Source organism: Bicyclus anynana, chromosome 7 (genome assembly GCF_947172395.1).
Source record: "Bicyclus anynana chromosome 7, ilBicAnyn1.1, whole genome shotgun sequence".
NCBI classification, from domain to species: Eukaryota; Metazoa; Arthropoda; class Insecta; order Lepidoptera; family Nymphalidae; genus Bicyclus; species Bicyclus anynana.
In genome coordinates, this window is record NC_069089.1 from 5,589,159 (window position 1) to 5,610,810 (window position 21,652).

The 21,652-nt window shown below is 32.5% G+C and overlaps 1 protein-coding gene across 7 annotated transcripts; it reads right to left on the bottom strand.

Moving 5' to 3' along the window:
• Positions 1–3: 3 nt before the first annotated feature.
• LOC112058156 (MATH and LRR domain-containing protein PFE0570w) lies at positions 4–19,482 on the bottom strand. Of its 7 annotated transcripts, none has more exons than XM_052882601.1 (22): positions 19,303–19,482; positions 16,172–16,309; positions 15,699–15,893; positions 14,872–14,952; positions 11,396–14,737; positions 10,966–11,052; positions 10,345–10,458; positions 9,953–10,105; positions 9,561–9,659; positions 8,796–8,900; positions 8,506–8,613; positions 7,991–8,095; positions 7,567–7,677; positions 7,316–7,420; positions 6,815–6,928; positions 6,554–6,652; positions 4,967–5,071; positions 4,199–4,297; positions 3,888–3,977; positions 3,643–3,729; positions 2,837–2,910; positions 4–2,123 (listed from the first exon to the last, which is right to left on the bottom strand). In XM_052882601.1, the coding sequence occupies exons 1-22, from the start codon at positions 19,325–19,327 to the stop codon at positions 1,659–1,661; spliced, it is 5,901 nt and encodes a 1,966-aa protein (XP_052738561.1). In that variant the 5' UTR covers positions 19,328–19,482; the 3' UTR covers positions 4–1,658. The 7 variants fall into 7 exon arrangements, with proteins under 7 accessions (XP_052738561.1, XP_052738562.1, XP_052738560.1 ...); XM_052882602.1 differs by having other exon boundaries at positions 6,815–6,925; positions 10,342–10,458; XM_052882600.1 differs by having other exon boundaries at positions 10,342–10,458.
• Positions 19,483–21,652: the final 2,170 nt, after the last annotated feature.

Here is a 21,652-nt window from a genome sequence, read left to right on the forward strand (position 1 = left end):
TCATAGCGTTATCAATTTATAATTAAAAACACCGCACATGGGCGATCCCTTTTTAACATAACATAGTAGCTCCCTCTAGGGTAACCTTAATTTTATGGCGGGAAACTTAAAATGTAAACTACGTTACAAACAATAAATTAGACCAAATATTACGATTCAAAATCAGGAAATATTTTGAAAATAGTATAGTTAATCGTACGAATCCAGTATTTATTTATTTTTAGCACATGATTTATGATTTTTTACCTAGTTCTTATATCTACCAGTTATATTCATTCAGGTTTACATTTGAGGGAATTAAATAGGAACCTTGAGGGGTTGTCTAACAAATTAATAAACAAAGCAACGTTGAATGACTTTTCCATTGGGACAAAATGAAAAAAAAATTACTACTGAAAACACGTTATATAGAAACATTATGTAAATCAACGCACGTAGGTACATAAAAGTAAAAATAAGCTAAATATATTGAACTTTTAACAATTGTCAATATAACGAACTTTAAACAATATTTCATATTCTAAAACAATCACAGGCCTGCTAGATGTTTTAGTTAAAATTAAGATGTTAAGTTAAAATTAATAAATTACTTACATTGAAAAATAATAAGAAATGTGAGCATAAACATTATTGGTGTCCAAGAGTTTGTTGAACAAATAAAATTATAATACATAGATTAATAGTTTACTTTTGTGAAGACATCCTTTAGTAGCAGACCTGCTTCACATATTTCAGTTAAAATTAGTTAATAATGTTAACAAAAAATAGTAAAATCAGAGAAGTTAAAAATCAAACAGCAAGTTTATAATAATAAAATAAATGGTTGGTTGGTAATAATAAAATAAATCTCGTCAGCCTTATATTAATATTCAAGCGTCTATCGAACAAGTAAACTAAACAATACAGTATAAGTAAGATCAGAAGGATTAAAGGCCGTTTTTAATAACCTACCCAAAATTACGGATAGATAGCTATCCTCGATTATCAGTAACATCTTTACATACTCAAACTATCTATCAGTAGGTTATTGAAAAGCAGATAAGAACAGAAAGATAGATTTTCTTAACTTTAGTAAGCGAAATGGCGGATAGATAGGTTATTGCAAACGGCCGTTAGGCAAGTCATTGGAATGCTATTCCTCTGTCAGTCTGAGATGACAGATGATCTTGATGATTATCTACCAAATTATAACAATCATGTCAACTCTTACATTATATATTCTATTAAAGACATTAGGTTTAATAATATTGAGACTGTAACATATAGGTGGGTAGTCAGAGAATTTTTCGGCTCCTGTGTTGATGATCCAATGCTGTCGACGAAACAGAAAAAAAAACAGATACATAATTAAAACATCCAATATCAAGATTAAAAACTAAATTACTCTCATCAATTGCAAGTTTAACAAGTCAGTGAGTGTGTCTTTACCTTAAGGCGGAACAGTTTTAAACTATTTTCATTTAAACAAGTGAACTTAACATATAAATATGCCATAAGGTACACTTTTACATAACAAGAAATTACATTATAAACTTATTTGGTAGTCACAGGCACTTTTTTCTATATGGCAATTATATAACGAAGCAGGCACTCATACTAAAAATAATTTTTATTGGTTTTATCTCCATACAATTTATGTCTGAACTAAAACAAAAAAATTAGAATTTGGACAATTTTATGTTTCTTCGTCTTTTGTGTAAATCATACGTGCCTACGCGTTTAATTTTAGGGCCATACAAATAATTGTCCTTGAAACTTTGACTGACTGAATTTGATTGGGCAACAAATTTGAATTCATTGGGTACAACATTAATTTTAAAGTTTGTTGTAAAGCCGCTGCTAGATGTCGATGCTGTGGGTACAAACGGTAGAACTTTTGGCTTTTCAAGACGTTTCTTGACATTTCTTGTGTTTTCAGTATGATCATTGAGGTAAATACTCTCTTCTAAATAGTTCGATGGTTTTGTCTTCCTCCTTTTTGCTTCTTGAACGAGGAATTGTGTTGTTGATATCACTTCAGGTTTTTGGTTTAACACTTGTTTGTCCGGTGCATTATCTAATTGCTTCAACACAGTAGAAGGCAGACGTGGCACTTTGTTAAACACTGGCGCTTCCTTCACCATCTAGAACAAAATTGCTAGCATTATTCAAAATAAAAGTTAATTTTTGGATGTATCCTAAGTTTTAAGTATATATACCCTTGGTATAGGATCTTGTTTTTCTTTGTCAAGTTAGTTCCCTGATGCAACTTTACCTAATATTAAATGGCTAAGCAGCTTATATTAAGGTATAGCCTGACAAAAATAAGTAGAAATAAATGGGGGCGTCACTATCGTCAAAATGGCAACACGAATACGAGAAACGTAAACGTAACCATAACAACATAACCTTCAAAGCCGGCAGAATAATCACGAAAACACTTACTAAAACCTTAAAAAGCATGTGAATATTGTAAAATACTTCAGAGCTCAACTTTTATAGTATTCTAAAATAAATACAAACCTGTTATCTCAGTCGTTCTTCGGCAAAAATTGTCCAGATCCGACAAAAACGTTTTGGCTTCGAATTCTGTCAGATATATCTCATAAACGTGATATATAACTTGGCGGGTGCCACTACGGATTGTCATATTCATCTTGTGCCACAATAATATTAGTTTACTGCCGATAATTTCCCACAATCTATTAATTTCGTAAATAAACCCGAGACTTTTGACAGAAAAGACATTAAAAACTGACAAGTTGAATAGTGTTGTAAGAGGGAAAAAAAATAGTTCTGTTTCAGCCAAGATGTAGCAGGCTCTATTTCTAAAACATACCACAACACCATAACTCACCTTTTTGGTTTGATTTGATGGTACATCTTGTTCTGGTTCTTTTCTCTTTCTGTTTCTCTTGACGGTTATTTCAACTAAAACAATACAAAATTTACAATCAATAGTGCCAAAAATTAATAGAACAAAATCATATACAATTATGTACTAGAATATTTTTAAAATTAGCAGCAAGTGTCTGAAACTAGAATCGCATGAAATATTTTATTACATACAAGCAGAAGCACCGCGGTTTCACCCCCGTAGTTACCATTCCCGTGGGAATACGGGGATAAAATATAGTCTGTGTTCATCAGGGATAATGGTGGATTCTACCTGAAACCCTGGAGTTATAAGCTTTACCGAAAATTAATTGAATATGTTCAAGGAACATGACTGTGTTCTAAAATTAATATTTTCGGGTTAGAAGGTAAATAATATTTCTTTTGTAAATAGATCATAAAATGAGTCCATTATACGCGGCTTTATAATTATGACGTAGCCAAGTCTGACGTATTTTAAAATGCAAGCACAGATAAAGGCGTGTGTTACATGGATAGTCGTAATTATTTGAATTACTTTGTATGAAAACATAAAAAGATTTTATTAGTAAAAAAATATATTAGTTATGCAGTTTGGCTCCTATAAGTGGACTCATCATCATCATTATCAACCCATATTCGGCTCATTGCTGAGCTCGAGTCTCCTCTCAGAATAAGGATTATATCTGGCTATAAGTGGACTCATCAACTTGAAATTATTACTCCCGAGCACCCTGTATATTTTTTTTTATATGGATTTTAACGAACTAAGAAAAAAACGATTTATACCTGAAACCGTAGCCGTTGCGTCTTCTGTAGCAATCTTCCGTTTTTTCTTTTCATTGCCGAGCGAGTCTTTCAATACCTCAGCGACATCTAGAAAAAGACATATATACTTCATTTTAGTATGGTTGAATGCTTGCCCATGTTCTTATCCATAGGTAAGATGTCTGATTATCGCATGCTCTCGTTTTATAATAGCAGTGTTTTATAGAAATGTAAACACATGACATAAAACTTATATAATATACTACCAGTAGGATGTATTTCCTCTTTTGTGGTATTCAGAGATGATTGCCGTTTGCGTTTCTTGGAACTTATTTCAGTATTTTCTGTGATTTCGTCTGTAACAATAACAATAATAAATTTATTAATTTCATTTGTAGAATAGGACGTAACTAACTCTCACAGATAAATAAACAAATAAGTAAAAAGTTCCACGACAGTCCCCAGACGTGAGAAAAAATAAAATTTTAAAAAAAAAAAAAACAACATACAGGTCAAATTGAGAACCTCGTCCTTTTTGAAGTCGGTTAAAAATAGTATTCAAATAAACGAAACATACCATTTTGTCCAGCATGAGATCCCGACTGGTGTTTATTTTGCTTTTCGCTGTTAGAAATTTTCGAAGTAGATTTGTTTTCAGTACTGTCACAAACGATATCTGAAATCAAAATATAAAACAACACTTTATTACATGCTAAATATGGTCTCATCACTAAAATATCTACACACTATTTTAAATAAAAAAAGAATTTCTTATATTGGTTCTTTATTTAAATGTAAATACAGCCGAACACAAAACCTCTTCCTTTTTAGAAGTCGGTTAAAAAGAACATTCTTTGGGAGAGAGAGAGAGAGAGAGAGAGAGAGAGAGAATGTGTGTGTGTGTTTGAGAGTGCGAAGGAGAGAGAGAAATGATTTTTGTTAAAAATCGTGCATTTCATAAAGTAAGTACTTGCCCATATATTGATTATACAATTATCTGGGCCCAGCATTGTATGATTGTATTTTTTGGTTAGTGGGAGGCTTCGGCCGTGGCTAGTTACAACCTAACCGACAAAAACGTACCGCCAAGCGATGGAGCGTTCCGGTATTATGTCGTATAGAAACCGAAAGGGGTGTGGTTTTTCAACCTCCTCCTAACAAGTAAGCCCGTCTTCATCTTAGATTGCATCATCACTACCCATCAGGTGAGATTGTAGTCAAGGGCTAACTTGAGTAAAGTAAAACAAAAAAATATAAATTTTTATTAATTAAATTAAATTTAAATTAAATCCTCCTTTTGTAATTTAATTTAATATCAAATATACAGTTCAGATATATTTATTACCTGCTTGTTCCGAACTTTCAGCATCCATTGATTTATTTTTTAGTTTCTTTTCACTTGCGGGAGTTTTAGCGATCGACTTATTGAGAGTTTTGTCTGCCACAGGATCTGTAAAACCAATTACAAATTTTTAAACCATAATAATGCTAATTGACACTTTTTTTAAAGGGTCTTAAATTGTTCATTAGCGTTCTACTAGATTGAAAAAAATATATTTTTTGAGCCATGAATAGGTACATAAACATTTTAATTTTTAATTATTTTTTGTCAATACGAGCCAAAACTCTGACGGCCATGATGGTCTATATTTTAACTGTATCATGACGTCACGTTAACACGTTTCGACAGAATTATTAGTTAATAATTTGTTTGAGTTTTAATCCAGTGACATCGTAACGTCAAAAAATGGACTAAAGCGTTTTTGACGTTTGGAAAAGTAATTAAATATATAATTTTCAAATTAAGTTTTTTTATGAAATATTTAACTTTTATTAATTGATATCTATACAGGAAGAAATTTTCTTTAGTACAGATATTTTTATATTTTGTACATAAACAAAATTTAATGATCACGTATTTTTTCTTTTTTTTTTAACTCAAAAATAACAAAGTTATCGTTAGCTAAAGTTTAAACATTTAAACAGAATTTGAGGGTCACCCTATCGCTGTACTAGGTAATAGCACAGTAATAGGCAACTACAAAATCAGCTGGTAGGTAGGGTTAGCGAGCGCCCGCGCCGAGGGCCGTTGACCTTTCTACGTTTATTTATTTTTGTACCTATTATTTTTTATAATAATTAAAGGTCGTCACTTTTGAGTTGAGTATCGATTTTCCCTTCATACTTTATTGGGCTTAGGACCATCAATAATGCGTAGTAATAATAATAAAAATTAAAACAGAGACTATAAAAATTATGAACTTTCGATTGGAATAATGAAATACAAATGATGATTATTATTACGCAAACTTTTGCATTAAAGCATGATTCGACTTAAATGCGCAAGCGACGGCAGATTGTCTGTCACTGGTCGCCCTTCGGCAATTTGGCAGGCGTCCTCAGGGATTTTTCGATCGCCTCACCCCTGCCACCCCCGTCAGCCGAAGCCGAAGCGATATGACTACTGCCGGTATTTCTTTGTCGGCGTCTTACAAAGTGCCGCCAGCAGTTGCGCAGTTTGTTTGGGAATGTGTCCATTATTTTGTTATTTCTGAGACATAAATTGAAAAAAAAAATTACATAAAATGTATCGAACTGTTTGTAGATTTATGTTCTATTAATGATACAGAACCACGAAAAAAAATGTCCGCACTAAAGTCCGAATCACCCTGTATATTTCGGACCGTTATTCTATGTTTTAAATGAAATTAATATTGTTTACATTAAATTTGATATGAGCCAACTACCCTAACTTAAATAACCACTTAACGCGGATAGTTGTCTTTTTTTTAGTGACGGGTTAGTCTATTATAACATTACACATAATACTAATGTTAAAAATAATAATATTTGTAGTTGCTTTTCCTTTAATTTATTTATTAAAATTAAATGGAAAACATGTTAATCTTAAATAAATATTTCAGTATATTACCTGCTTGTTCCGAAATATCAGCATTCACTGATTTCCTTTGTTTCTTTTCGCTGTCGGGAATTTCAGTGATTGACTTGTTGATAGTATCTGTTACAGAATCTGTGAAGAATACACATATTTTTGAAATATAAATTGAGTGTTATGAAATGAATCATAGATTTATTAGATACAATTATAATTTATAGACATTTTGTCTATAAATTATAATAATTATTATTAATATCAAACTTATAGATTTTAAATAATCAGTTAAGATATTACCTGCTTGCTCTGAAATATCAGCATTCATTGATTTCTTTTTATGTTTCTTTTCACTGTTGGGCGTTTTAGCGATTGACTTATTGTGAGTTTTGTCTGCTACATCTGTGGTCTCTGCTACAAAGGATAACACATTTATGAAAAATAACTTGAGTTTTAGACTATCATACATAAAGCAAACAAAAAATATAAAATTGTGTCAATGTGTCATTTAATCAACAGTAGCTGTAAAAGACATTATGGATGTAAGGAACATGACTTGTTATAATATATATTTAAATATACAAAAGTCCAAAGTCCAACGCGTTTATGAATATTGTCTCCAAGCGCAAGCGCATTGCAGCTCAATGTGTAGAAAATGTACACAGTTATTACTTCTCTACGATATACTACGTAATTTTCAAAAATAAAAAATTAATTTGAAAAATCTTTGCGGTCCCTGAAACCGCAATTAAATGGTTAAGGGTCAATATCAAAGTTGTAAGTTTTGAATAATGATATTACCTGCTTGTTCCGAAATATCAGCATTCATTGATTTCTTTTTACGTTTCTTTTCGCTGCCGGGCATTTCAGTGATTGACTTATTGATAGTTTTATCTGCTACATAATCTGCGAAGAATACACAAATATTTTTTTAATACAAATTGAATGTTATGAAATTAAGAGATTTATTAGATACATGTCTCTAAATTATAATAGTTAAAGATATTATTAATATCAAACTTATAAATTTTGAATAATCAGAAGATGATTACCTGCTTGTTCTGAAATATCAACATTCATTGATTTATTTTTATGTTTCTTTTCACTGTTGGGTGTTTTAGCGATTGACTTATTGAGAGTTTTGACTGCTACATCTGTGGTATCTGTTACAAAAGATATTACATATTTATGAAAAATTGCTTTTAGTTTTAGACTATAATACCTACTTTATGAACAAAATAACTTGTTATACGAGTAAAATGAATCATAGAAATAGCAATAATTATCTGATAATATTAAACCACGTAATTCTACACTGATATATAAGAGATTATTTGTTTGTTTGTAGCGATTTAGCTCAGAAAATAATAGACCGATCTTTTTTACCAATAGAAAGCTACATCATCAGCGAGTAACATAGACTATATTTTATCCGAAATCGCAAGGTCTTTGGTTTCTTTAGGTATGAGAGATTACCTTCTAGTACTACAAGTTCAGCTCCTATTGATTTCTTTTTAAGTTTCTTTTCGCTGCCGGGTGTATTATTAGTTGATTTATTAATAGTTTGCTCTGCTTCAGAATCTGTAAAATAGTTAATAATCATCATCATCAACGGCTCACTGCTGAGCACGGGTCTCCTTTCAGAATGAGAGGGGTTAGGTCAATAGTCGACCAAGTTGCGACTTCACACACGCAGAGTATTTAGAAAATTCTCAGGAGTTGGAGGTGCATCGAACCTAGACCCTCCAGAATAGGAGGCAGAGGTCATATCCACTGGGCTATCACAGCTTTATAAATTAAAGTAAAGTAGTTAATAACTTACTGTAGTGTGGTATGCTACACAACAGTATGTTATGAATTATTTCTATTCATTTTTTTTTCCAAAAATTGGTTTAGTAGATCTAGAGATTACCCCTTACAACACCACAAACTTTACCTCTTTATGATATTAGTATAGATGTAAATATCAAATAAAGATTTAAGTATATTACCTGCTTGTTCCAAGATATCATCAGCATCCATTGATTTCTTTTTACGTTTCTTTCCACTGGCAGGAGTTTTAGTGATTGACTTATTGACAGTTTTGTCTGCTACACAATCTGTGAAAGATATTCCATACTTGTGCTAAATAACTTCAATGTTTGACTATAATATAATACATAAAAAAAGAACATTATATGAATATTTGTCTGCTAAAATAGTAAGATCTATATAAATTATAATTATCAAAAAAATGCAATTTAAACTTTTAAATGTCAAAAATACATTTCAGATAAATTACCTTCTTGTACTGTAATATTTGCATCCATTGATTTCTTTTTATGTTTCTTTTCGCTACCAGGCGTTTTAAGAATTGATTTATTGATAGTTTGGTCTGCTACAAGATCTGTAAAATACATATTATTTTTGTAATGCAAGTATTACTTTATGATACATTGGCTCACTTGAGCAAGAGTCTCCTCTCAGAATGAGGGGTTAGGCCAATAGTCCAGAACGCTGGCCCAATGCAGATTGGCAAACTTCACATACGTAGAGAATTAAGAAAATTTTCAGGTATGCATGTTACCTCACGATGTTTTGACGTGACAACGTCTTATAATTCGATGGAGCCGGCTGCACACTCGAAAAAAGATGACGCCATGCGTCGTTCCCTCGCTCTGGGGTTGCCAACTTTTTTTACAAGAAATAAAGTATATTCTGGTCTATGAAGATTATTAAACAGTATTTTAGAAAAACGAACATTTTCTTTTGAAAAATGCAACCATTCCATCAGTATTTTCTTATGACGTTGTCACGTTCAACTAATGTCAGTAAATCGACTTTACAGACAACCGTTTTTTTTCCTTCACCGTTTGAGACACGTGATATTAATTTTTTTTAAATGCACTTAACGGAAAAGTTGGAGGTGCATGCCCTGGACTGGATTCGAACCTATGCCCTCCGGAATCTGAGGCAGAGGTCATATTTACTGGGCACACGGGTTATTAAAAAACTCATTTCAATAATATTAACTAGTTAGTAAACAAGTAAGTTTGAAATAAATTACCTTCTGTTGCTTGTACGGAAATATTAGCATCCATTGATTTGTTTTTCTTTTTCTTTTCGCTGGACGGTGTTTTAGAATTGGACATTTTGTCATTGGTATCTGTAAAAGATTTCACAATAGAGCATTAGTATAAAATACGTAAAATATCTTTATTCTTGACCTCTTGTGTGTACTTTTGAAACATTATTACGTCTTTTTTATAACATTATCCTAGCAAAGTTTACAAACAAATACAATAAGTTTATAAAATTAATTATACTTGTTATTGCATTTAAACTAAAAACAAAAAATAGCTGTTTTAATTTAAACACCAAAACAACCCTTTATATACATTTTTACTATTTATGTCTTGTTCTTTTGTACTGTCTTTTTGAGTTTTTTGTATATCTTACCTTTTTCAAATGCCACAGAAGAAACATCTGCCACTTTGGAAGATCGTTTCTTTTCTTTTTTATACGAGATCTCAAGAGGAGAATCATCTTCAGAATTTTCTTGGGCTTTTGCATTACTGACTGACTTATTCACTGATTTTTCCATTGCAAAGCCTAAAAGTAAAGCAAAATTATAGATTATTAAAAAAAGGCAAAACGAAAGCTTATATATTTAAATACTGAACACGTAGTTCGGTTCACCACTATGTTACATTTAGTTCTGTCTATTACTATAGTTAGTAGATGCCCGTTTAGAACAGATTTTACGACAGGGACGGATTAAGGAGGTTTAATAGCGAATAAAATCGCGGCCGTCCGCTAGTTAGTTAAGTAATTGTATTTAATTTACTTACTGTTTTCTGTCGATTGTTTTTTGTTTATCTTTAAACTGTCATCATGCGTTTTGTCTGATGGATCACCCAGTGTTCCCACAGTGTCAATAAAGAAGCTGGGATGTTCATCTCCGCCTATAATAAGATAAAGGCATAATATTGAAAACATTTAATAATAATGAGAATAATAATATGGTTCCGACCAATTGGGAAGTTTAGAAGCACTTTCGAAACGTCATGCAATAATATTATTAGATAATGGTGATAATAATGAGTCGAAAACTTAAAATTAAAGTTACGAGGGTTCCCAAGTTGGTCCTAAAAGAACCGACAACAAACACCCAAAAAATGCGCAGTTGTGCGTTTATAGCTTCAATTGAACAATTCCTACTAATATATTATTATATATCTGACGGCCTAGTGGCAGTTTGATACTGTTACTATCGCGTTAACGTGAACGCGAATTTCTAACGAATTGAAACAGCGCCATCTCGTGGCACTACTGCGCAACTATTTCAATTCCATATAAATTCGCGTTTACGTCAACGCGATAGTAACAGTATGAAAATATTGAAAACTCCCACAAGGCACACTGATCACTCTTCAGACTTTTACTAACTACCAAGAAACAGATTTACTTACTTGAAGTACTTTCATGTTGTTGAGACTTTCGTTTATTTGCCTTAACAATACTTTGATTGAATGATACTTCCATAGATTGCTCTTCATCTGAAAATTTTAATGGATATTTTTTTTAAAAACAGTTTAGTGGTTTAGGCGTCAAAGTCTAACATTAGATCTTAGCCAATTCTTATATACAGAAGGAACTTTCGTTCATTAGAAGATTCCATTATGGAACTGCCAATTTTGTGAACTATCCATACTAATATTATAAAGAGCAAGGAATTGATATTTGTGTTTTGAAGTTACTTGATGATATGAAAATTTCTTTCATGATTGGAAAGCAACATTATCAGCGATAAAATAGGCCATATTTTATCACCGTATTCCCAAAGAAATGGAAGTTACGCGGGTTAAACCGCGGGGTGTCTGGTAGTTATAAAAGAATTACCTTTACTTTCACGAATGTCTGTTTTGGCTTCAGTTTTTTTCAAAGGTATAAATACTTCAGAGTCATCATTAGCCGTCTTCATTTTATTCTGCAACGCCGAAGTTTCACTACTATTACTGTCTTCGGAGAATAACAAATGTAAATCAATAGAATCTGATGACGCGTCTTCTGCTGTGTTGCTTAGCATTTCTTCGGCACTGTTATTAACCTCTTCTGTATGTTTACTTTTTGTTCTTCTAGGCGATTTTAGTTGAGTTAAATTTAACTCGTCTACTAGAGCAACCTTCGCTGTCTTTTTCTTTTTATTGTCTAGGTTTAATGAAATGTCACAGGCTTTGACTTTTGAATTTTTGTTTTTGTTTAAATCTTGCAATACTGAGTCATAATTCTGCATTATATTTTCATTGTCACTACTGAGAGACTCGTCATCTGCAGCCATTGTAGCTTGCAATGGATCGTCAACCTCGATTTGAGTCATTGTTGATTCATTTTTATCTATTTCATCATTATTAACGTTTTCTGTATCCATAAACGCTATAGAAGAGTTGGCACTTTTTATTGGAGTCTTGGGTTCTGTTTTTATCTGAGATAATGGGTCACTTTCTTTAATTGTTTCATCACAGATGGTTATTTCTTTTTCCTTTGGTATACTTTCATCGCTACTGCTGGTATCAGGAAGGTGTCTATTTTTCTTTTTCGAAATCTTGTGCTCACTTTCGTCGTTTAGTAAACTAGCCTCTTTGGTAGAGTCTAATCGTAATCTATTATATTTTTTTGGCTTCGCTGGTATATCTTCCTCTGATTCTGAGGAACTAATCTGGAGACGTTTCTTATTTTTGGTCGCACTTAATATGCTTGCATTTGAACTATTTTTTGAAGAGTTTAATTTATGCCGTGACTCAAACATTTCTCTGGAAGCTTTCTTTTGCTCTTTTACTTTTCTTTCATTGAACTTTTTCTTGGACGTAGTAGTCATTTTAAGTTCATTATCACTCATCGACAAGTCGTCATCAGAACCATCTAATAATTCATTATCTTCTTCATTGGAACTTACTAAGAACGAGTCTTTTTCATAGTCAGAATCGTCAGAAAATTCTTCTTCACTTGTTAACGTTACACCTTTATCTATGATCTCATTTTCTTTTTCAAATTGTCGTTCACTGTCATCTTGACTATCCCCAGACTCATAGTCGTCACCAGCATCGAATGCTTCATCATCAAGTAAATTGCTTTTTTCTACCGAGTCTTCATCAGATTCATATTCTTCCTCTGACTCTGATGAAGTATTTTGTTTTTCAGAGAGTAAATCTGCAGATTTGCTTTCGTTTTCTAATTTGCATGCGTTTTTGTCGCTAAGATTGATATTTGTATTGTTATCAATTGATGTATCTCCGTCAGACTCCATTTTTTCATTCTGAGAAGAGTTTACCATATCACTTTTGATATCCTTTTCCTCAGGCTTATAGTTGCCACTAGCATTGAATACTTCATTACGTAAACTGCTTGTTTCTGCATTGTCGTCGTCGGACTCATTGATGTGTTTTTCTTCAGAAGGTATATCTGCAGATTTGCTTTTATTTTGTGATGTGCATACCTTTTTGTCGTTAATGCTTATATTAGTATGATTATCAATTGATTTATCTTTTTCAGAATACATTTTTTCATCTTCAGAGGAGTGAATCATTTCATTTTCAATATACTTTTTTGACGAGTTTCTGCCTTTCCCTTTATTTTTGCTCGTGTCAGTGTTTCTTTCGGAGTTCTCTCTTTTCAGAGTATCTTTTAGATTGCCGTCATGTGACGCCACGCTGTCATTTTTATCGGAAAGATTTTCATATTGATTCTTCGATAAATTACCAACATGATTGATAATATTTTTGCTATCATTATTTTGCATAGCAATGATTGAAGTGTTGACTTGTATTCCTTTAAGCTTTTGAATATTTTTATCTTGTAAAGGAGTACTTGTTGAATAATGAAGAGATAATTTTTTTTTTACATCACTTTCTTGAGTTATATTTAAGTCGTCTACGGATTGCGATAAAAGTTCATTATTTGAGACTTGAAGTGATTTCCCCAGATTATTGACAACCCCGGTAGGCGAATCTTTTATTTGTGACAATATAAGGGTACTTTTAGTGGCTATTTCACTTTTATTTAAGCTTTGAATAATAGAAGACTGTCTTCTGGATACATTTTCCATTTCTTCAGTAGTTAAATTTGAGGTATGAAGATTAGTAGACGACAATTTAATGCTACTTGTATTCTTTTCAGGGGTTTGCGCACCAGCCATGATTAAATTTTCAGGTATAGTTTCATCGATATCCATTGGTTCACAATCGTTGTCTCTTGGCTCTTTAGATTTGTTTAACATATTTTGTTTATCTAAAGTTGATGAGAACGAGTTTAATTCTGATTGAAATGTCTCAACGGGATGCACTACCTCTGGAACACATTGGTCTTCATTATCATGGCTTGTTTGCAGATTTATTTTATCGGAATTGGAGTCAGGTGTATCTTCTATAAATAGCGTTACCTTCATGTCCCTGCTTGGATTTTTCTTAAAAATTTCACTTGCTAATGCATCTTTACTTTGTTGTTTAGTATTCATGTATTTATCAAGCGAAACAGTTTCGCTTTCTGTCTTATTTTTATTCTGAATGCTATTTGTCTTGTCAGGTACATCTATGTTCTCAACTTGTAAATTCACACAGTCTTTTTTTTTTGGACTTGAAATGGATTTGTCTGCTATGTTTTGATCTTGATTCAAACTTGCATTTGATGAAGAATGTATCGAGCTAACATTGTTTAGAATAACCAAAGGTGTTTTAAGATCATTTATAATTCCATTTTGAGCATTCTCATTGTCACTATATAATTTACTATTACTTGAGGCAGATAGATTTGTCCATGATTTAGTTCGATTTCTTTTCGTTAAGTTTTCTTTACTTTCTGCACTTGAAAAACTTTTACGTAATTTTGACTTTTTCGGTGTAGTGTTTACTTCTTTTATTATACTATCGCTGACAGTTGACAATGCATCTTGTGATGTTTCAGAATCCCTTTTTGAGTTGTCTGTAGGTTCTTGTTGGGAAATGCTAATTGAATCTGCACTATTTTTACTATGATTAGTAGCTGGCTTACTTTCATCAGAGGATTGCTCAATTACTTTACCAGGAGAAGTTTTATTAATTTTCTCTAATAGTCGAGGGCTTTTACGGGGATTTGTTGATGGAGTTTTTTCAGGCTGAGGTGTAGACTTTACAGTAGTAATACTATCAGGTTCTTCTATGATAACTTCAGTTATTTGTATTTCTTGTTTAGGAGGAGGTTGTTGTGGTTCTGGAAATAATAATTAAAAAAGTATATCAATTTAAAATATTGTATTTTTTAGCTATACTGTAAAATTATATGAAGCTTGTAAGAAAATATAAAAATATTTAAATTATAAAAACTCAGAAAATGATGTTTAATACCTTTTTCAATGCTAGAAGTAGAGTCTTTTCTAGTCCTACGGGTTTGTCTGATAGGTGTGACAGCCGCTTCATAATCACTGCCTGTTTAAATAGTATTGAAATTAGTATGCCTTCAGACATATTTTAAACAGCAAAATATGAGATGTTAAACACAAATAATATGTAAGATTATTGTAACTTTTCGTGTTTACTATTGTTTAATTTTATTTGGCAAAAATAAACTGTATTTTACTGAATTGTTGTAAATGTTTCCAAGAAAAATTAAAATTTTTTCTTATCTATACTAATATTATGAAGAGAAAATATTTGGTTTGAGTTTGGAGGTTTGGGTGGACAAGGGGTCTCAGCTGTACATCTCGGGCATTGTTGCAATTGTACACAAATATTAAATATTACGCTTCAGGCTGCAATATATAAATAGTTAGCTACTATGGTCATGTTAGCTCTAGTTGATTTGTACAAAATCCTCTAGTGTTCAAATCCGATTCGCATTTATTTGATGTCCGAATGGCGTAGTGGATAGTGACCCTGCTTTCTGCATTCAATGCTGTAGATTAAATTCCCACAACAGAAAAATATTTGTGTCTATTTCAGTGTCTGGCTAAACACACAATGGGGGCAAGATAGTGATGTACTGTGTAGTCTGGCTATGTAGTCACAATGGCTGTGTAGTCCATATATATTAATTTATATTTTCTATTGATTTAGTACCTAAATTATTGAAGTAGATAGAAAGAAAGAAATTTCTAAAACGAGATAGATTTCTACCAATGATTCTTGGCAGTTAGACACATTATAAAAAAGTCATAGACAATGACAGTGCCTACCTGTAGTTGATGCTCTGCGAGCAGCTCTTTTAGCTCTGGGTGACTCAACTGCAAGAGCTGTCTCAGATATAATGCTGGTGTTTGATTTAATTCTTGTTGTCCGTCTTGCTGGTGTCAAATTCTTCTCTTCAGGTTCCACAACATCTTTTGTTGTTGTCTTTGTTGTTGCCTTTCTTGTTGTTGTGTTAGTCGGAGCTGGTGAAAAAAAAAACGTTTAAATTACGAAAATTTAAAAAGATGTGATTTTTCACAAGATGTGGAAAATGGCCTTACACAAGAAGTAAAATGCTAATATGTATGAGTAAGATGATTTGGTATGAGTTGCAATAAGAAATTTCCAAATGAAATTAAAGCTTATTGGCTCTACTACTACTACTGCGGCCTCTAAGAGGTACCACCAGGCAATTTAGCATACAGATAATATTTAAAATTTGTCCACTAATAAACAGAATAAAAAAAAATTAATGATTTACTGTTTTCATCAATTAGTTCTAGTTCCGGTTTTGCAGCCTTCCGGCCACCTCTTTTCTTAGTTGGCGTGCTGACAGCTGGTGATTTGCTCTCTTCTGTCTGTTCAACAGACAGTCTTCTTCTTAAACGTGTCACAGGAGCTGTAAGTTTATATTTAAAATTATTTCATTTATTTTTTCAGATGCCTCACAGTTTTACCCATATAGTTCCTTATTACCCCCAATGCCCTTCGTACAATACATTTCCCTTTTCTCCTCAGTTTTCCAGTACTGAAATGTCTATGTAAATATATGTATGAAATTAAAATATGAATGAATGTAATTTAAAGTAAAATATACTATGCACAAAAATTAAGGGAGCAGAAAAAAAATCCAAATTTTTGGGGGATTTTCAACAGGCTGTAACTTATACAAAAATGGTCGTACAGCAAAAAAAAAAAAGCAAATTGTAGCTCTAAGTGTGTGTGTGTGTGTTGTGCTAATACCGCGTAATTGCCACCTCTGCTCCTGATAACAGCCCGCATTATAAAAATTATGACATTTTCAGAGCGAAATTCTTGCTCCTTTAATTTTTTCAAAAATTCGATCAAGTGGGAAAAAAAAAAAACGGTTGGCTGGATTGAATTGAAAAGTTTGTAGGGTTTTTGTGGGTATATTGAACAGTCACTTAACGTCAGTGGTTTCCGGAATATTTTTGATTGGGCGCTTGATTTTCCAAAAAACGACAAAAAGCCCTTTTTTGGATGCTTTTTCAAATTCATGTAATGATTGAAAAAAAATTTTTTTTTTCAAAATTCAATTGCCAATCCTTGTAGAGAATTTATTCAAGTTTTTAAAACCAACCTCAAAATTTCTGTGCGATCATTGGTTGCTGAGATATTGGTAATCAAAGACAAAATGATCTTTTTCCATTCAAACATCGATATCTCAGCAAGAAATGTTCGTATCGAGATTTAAAAAAAACTAAATTAAATCTGAATAAACAAGCTATCTGGTCCATATGGAGGTTAAGTCGAAAAAATTTTTTCCACGTCCGTAGATTAAAAAAAAAAAAACCAAAAAAATTTCGACAATTTTTTTTCGGTGGTTTTCTTATGATTACTCGAAAAATATTTCAAAACAAAATTTTCCATTTTTGTATAAGTTACAGCCTGTTGAAAATCCCCCAAAAATTTGGATTTTTTTTCTGCTCCCCGAATTTTTGTGCATAGTATATTTATAAGTGGTGCTAGTCTCATAGTCTTTGTTACTACATGTTATATGTTTTTTGTATAATCTGAAACCATTTCCTGTATTTAAAAAAAATGTTTGGTTAATAATTAATAGATTTTAGGTCCAACAAGCAGTCTCTACATAGAAGAATGACATTGGTGGACTTAATGCAAAACAATCGCAGTACAAAGTGCCATAAACAAGAAAGAAGAAGATTAAAATAGCAAGAAATAGGAATATGTAACTGGAACTCTGGTTTGCTGGGTCTGTCAGTTAGTGTCTAGTTCAGAGCTTGAGAAACCAAGCAAGTCATGTGATGGTCAAGGCACTGTGAGGAACTTTCTCATAACATGCACTGGCTGAGATACTGCATGCCTTTCCACCCTTTGATCTAAGGGCCAAACAAAATTATTTAAGATGTTGGTAGAAGCTATACTATCATAAAACCACAGAGTGAAATAACTAAACTAAACTATACTATACTTCACTGAATTGTTATGTTGGAAGTGATTTTTTTCAAAATTTTCTATGTCTTCTGAATAACCATGGTTATTCAACAAGCAGCAAAACTCAAATACAAGTATTACTACTTATATTGTATATAAAATTGGCAGGTACAGTAAATTGTAGGTCAGTGATAACAAAAACAATACCCTCAGTAATTTGTAACAGCTATAAATATATACTGTAGCCTGTGAAAGCTTTTGCAAAAAGATTTTGATATTATTTAATTATTGCAAGCTTGTAAGTTTGCTTCAAGGATTAATGGATTTCAAATAAGTATGTTAGTTATGGAAAACATTGTAGTGTTGTATATAAAGAAGGTTTTAGATAAAGCTTTAAAGAGGCAGAAAATTCACAGGTAAAGGTAAATATGTAGGTGCATGTAGTTTTGTGTACCAACCATATCATAAAAAAATATCCACTTGGAGAGTCAATTCTATCAGTAGTTTTCAATTATTTTTATCAATGTAACTTGTTAGATCCTGATAGCTTAAATGTATTGTTTAACCAAGGTGTTTTATGTTTATTTATTATTATTTAACCCATATTCGGCTCACAGCTGAGCTCAAGTCTCCTCTCAGAATGCGAGGGGTTAGGCCAATAGTCCACCATGCTGGCCCAAAGCGGATTGGCAGACTTAACACACACAGAGAATTAAGAAAATTCTTTGGTATGCAGGTTTTCTTTTTCAGGAGAAAACCTTGAAAATTTAATATCAGAAGTTTTAACATGTGATATTTAATTTCTTAAAATGCACATCATGTCACATCCACTGGGCACTTACTGTTTTATGTATTATAGCCAAAAGTTAACAAGCACAAAGTTCAAACTCATTAGTTTAGAATTGAAATTGTTAAAAGAAATTGTTTAAATGAAATAAAAGCTGTTAACAATGATTGTGCAACATTTGTAGTGACTTTGTTATTATTTTAATATTCGCTTAACTAGTATAAACTACTAGGTAGTAGTAGGAACTAGTAAGATTTGATCAAGTCTTCTTAATTGAAATTTGTTTTTAATAAATTAATAAATATTGAAAAATGTAGGTAGGTTCTCCACAATTATAATTATGTAAATTCTTTAAAAACGATGTTCTATAGAATATAGTTGCACGTATAAATGTTTTTACTGAAACTTGTAAGATAACAGTAAGTAACTCTAAATTAAAGTATTGTCTGATAAATAAATTTTAAAACGAGGTGTAAGCATTTCTCTTTAAACCAGTGTCTCATTGTCTAAATAGACAATTAAGCAAATACTTGCCTAAGAAATTTGGGTTAAAAGATATCAGGTGCAAAATGTGTTAAGAAAAGCGACAATTATTGATATTTCTTTAAAATACGCACTAAGATTAAACTGAACACGCTTTTCTGTAACTTCTTTAATTTAATACTAGTGGATTATTTGAGTTGACAAACCTTTGACGCCTGCGTCTTCTTCCATTATTTCATAAATCTTCAAGCAAAAGTCTTTTTACAGTATTTTTAACGTCGCTATACACGTGAAATAAAATAACTGATTGAAAATTGCGCTTTTAGGTTGAGTTAATGGTCGAACAGCTGTTGAGACGCCGCGAACTGTCATTTCAAAACCGACGCGTGCTTTTAGAATATGGATAGTGGCAACATTTCCTATTTCCGGTATAAAATACCATAGATAATATAGCTTCACTTCTACAATCCACACACACGGTCAAGTTTCACGTCGTTGGCAGCAGCGCACTCAGCATTAAAAATGTAGGCAGTTAAAAAATATCTAAATATATGCGTAGAAGCATTGACGGAGTGTGAAATAGAACATTAATTAGCGTGCCGTTATTTGTTGAAAGGTATTCGATTTTGACATTGATTTTAAAAGGATTTTAACGTGTTTTCACATCACAACACACTATTTTGAACCATCTGACAATTATTTGTAAGACGACCAAAAGGGTCTGCAAAATGTCATGTCTCTTTTAAGCGAATATCGAATCGCTTTGTCTCGTTTCGTTTCTTTAACTAAAGAGTGACTATTAATTGTTCTGTCTACGGTTATGGGTATTGGATTAGGTAATTTGGGTATTACCCACGTCCCGATCCAATCCAGTGATCTTAGACAAAATTAAGTTCTTTTTTTTTTTTTTTTACGTTTATCCGTTTTTGTGATTGAGAGCGGAGAGCGTAATACGTTGTAGTGTCCTATTAATCTGTGGCTAAATATACAAGTACAAAATATAATCAGTTGGGTGGGTAAGGGTAATCTCAGATTCCGAGGTGAACCTAGATCTGCTAAGATGACTGGATTATAAGCTCATGCTTACACATAAAAATTGCATAAACAGTTAAACAATATTAGGAATACAAATAAAATTCTTCATAAGTACCTACCTTTAAAGGTACCTACCTAACAGAAAGTATCGTTGATTACTCTATGTTTGTATATTTTTTAAATGAATGAAAGTGTATACCTGCTGAGCCTAAAATAAAGGTATTAATACTATTGCATTATTAATTATAGAACGAGAGCTTGTAACAGTCAGACCTTCCTCATTTTAGAAAAGCTGAACGTAAGTCAGCAAATCTTCAAACTCCATAGTTGCCTACCGTACCTATGGTAGGTGCACGGACTCAAACTAACTTGTCATTATTAAAATGTCCACACCGTTCTCATTGTCCTTAGCGCCAAGGAAGATGGCATTTCCATCCTGCGGCCATTCTGTCCTTCGTAATAATGAGTCACTCGTACGTGTCCCGCGGGCACAATCTCGACGAAATTACGACGCCATTGTTATTATGTTGTCCTTTGCTTTGCCCTGTGAAACTGCGAAGCCTTGATATCTCGACGATGACTGGTTAGTGGGTAGTGAACCTTTTTTTTTTAATTCTGTACAAGTTAGCCCTTGACTACTATCTCACCTGATGGTAAGTGATGATGCAATCTAAGATGGAAGCGGACCAACTTGTCAGGAATAGGATGAAAATCCACTACAGTAACTACTACTTTGCCGGTAGGGTGCTAATTAGCCACAGCCGAAGTCTTCCACCAGCCAGACCTGGACCAATTCAGAAAACCTCAGTCGGCCCAGCCGGGAATCGGACGCAGGACCTCCGTCTTGTAAATCAGCCGCGCAAACCACCACTATGCGTGATATTGTTATATTTGTATGGGCTTTCAAACAAAATTACAAATACATATCTTTGTTATTTGTGCGTTTACGTATAGATATACTTTGTTTAGTAAAAAATATCACATTAATAAAATATTAAAAAAACATAAGACATTTTTCTTGAATAGGTAATTGTTAATTTTTCTTGAATATTGAAAATTACTGAAGCGACGCTTTGTGTCGTACTGACTCGAGTACTCGAGACTGTATTAGTTTTTGAATTTGTATTTGGAATGGTTGCATCACTTGCCGTGCTCCGTGCGCTCTATCTGCGTATTATTCTTTAATCTGTGGCTGTTAAGTTGCCAAATATTAAGACATACCTACTCAGTACTCATCTCACCTTCATAGACACTTATGTTCGAAAACATAATTCTCTCGACTTCATCGAGCTAAAACGTAATTAGATAAACATGCACGGCTACTACATATAGCCTTAGATTTCTATTATTATTCGTCCAATCAGCTGAAAAGTAATCTTACTTAAATAAGTACTAAATTTGTTATTAAAGCAGTTCAATTTTAAAGAACTAAAGCGTGAAACTTCAAACAAGTTCAAACAAGGCAGTCGCGAGAGGATTTTCCGTGCTAAGTTTTTAACTTCGAGCACTACGGTGTAAAGT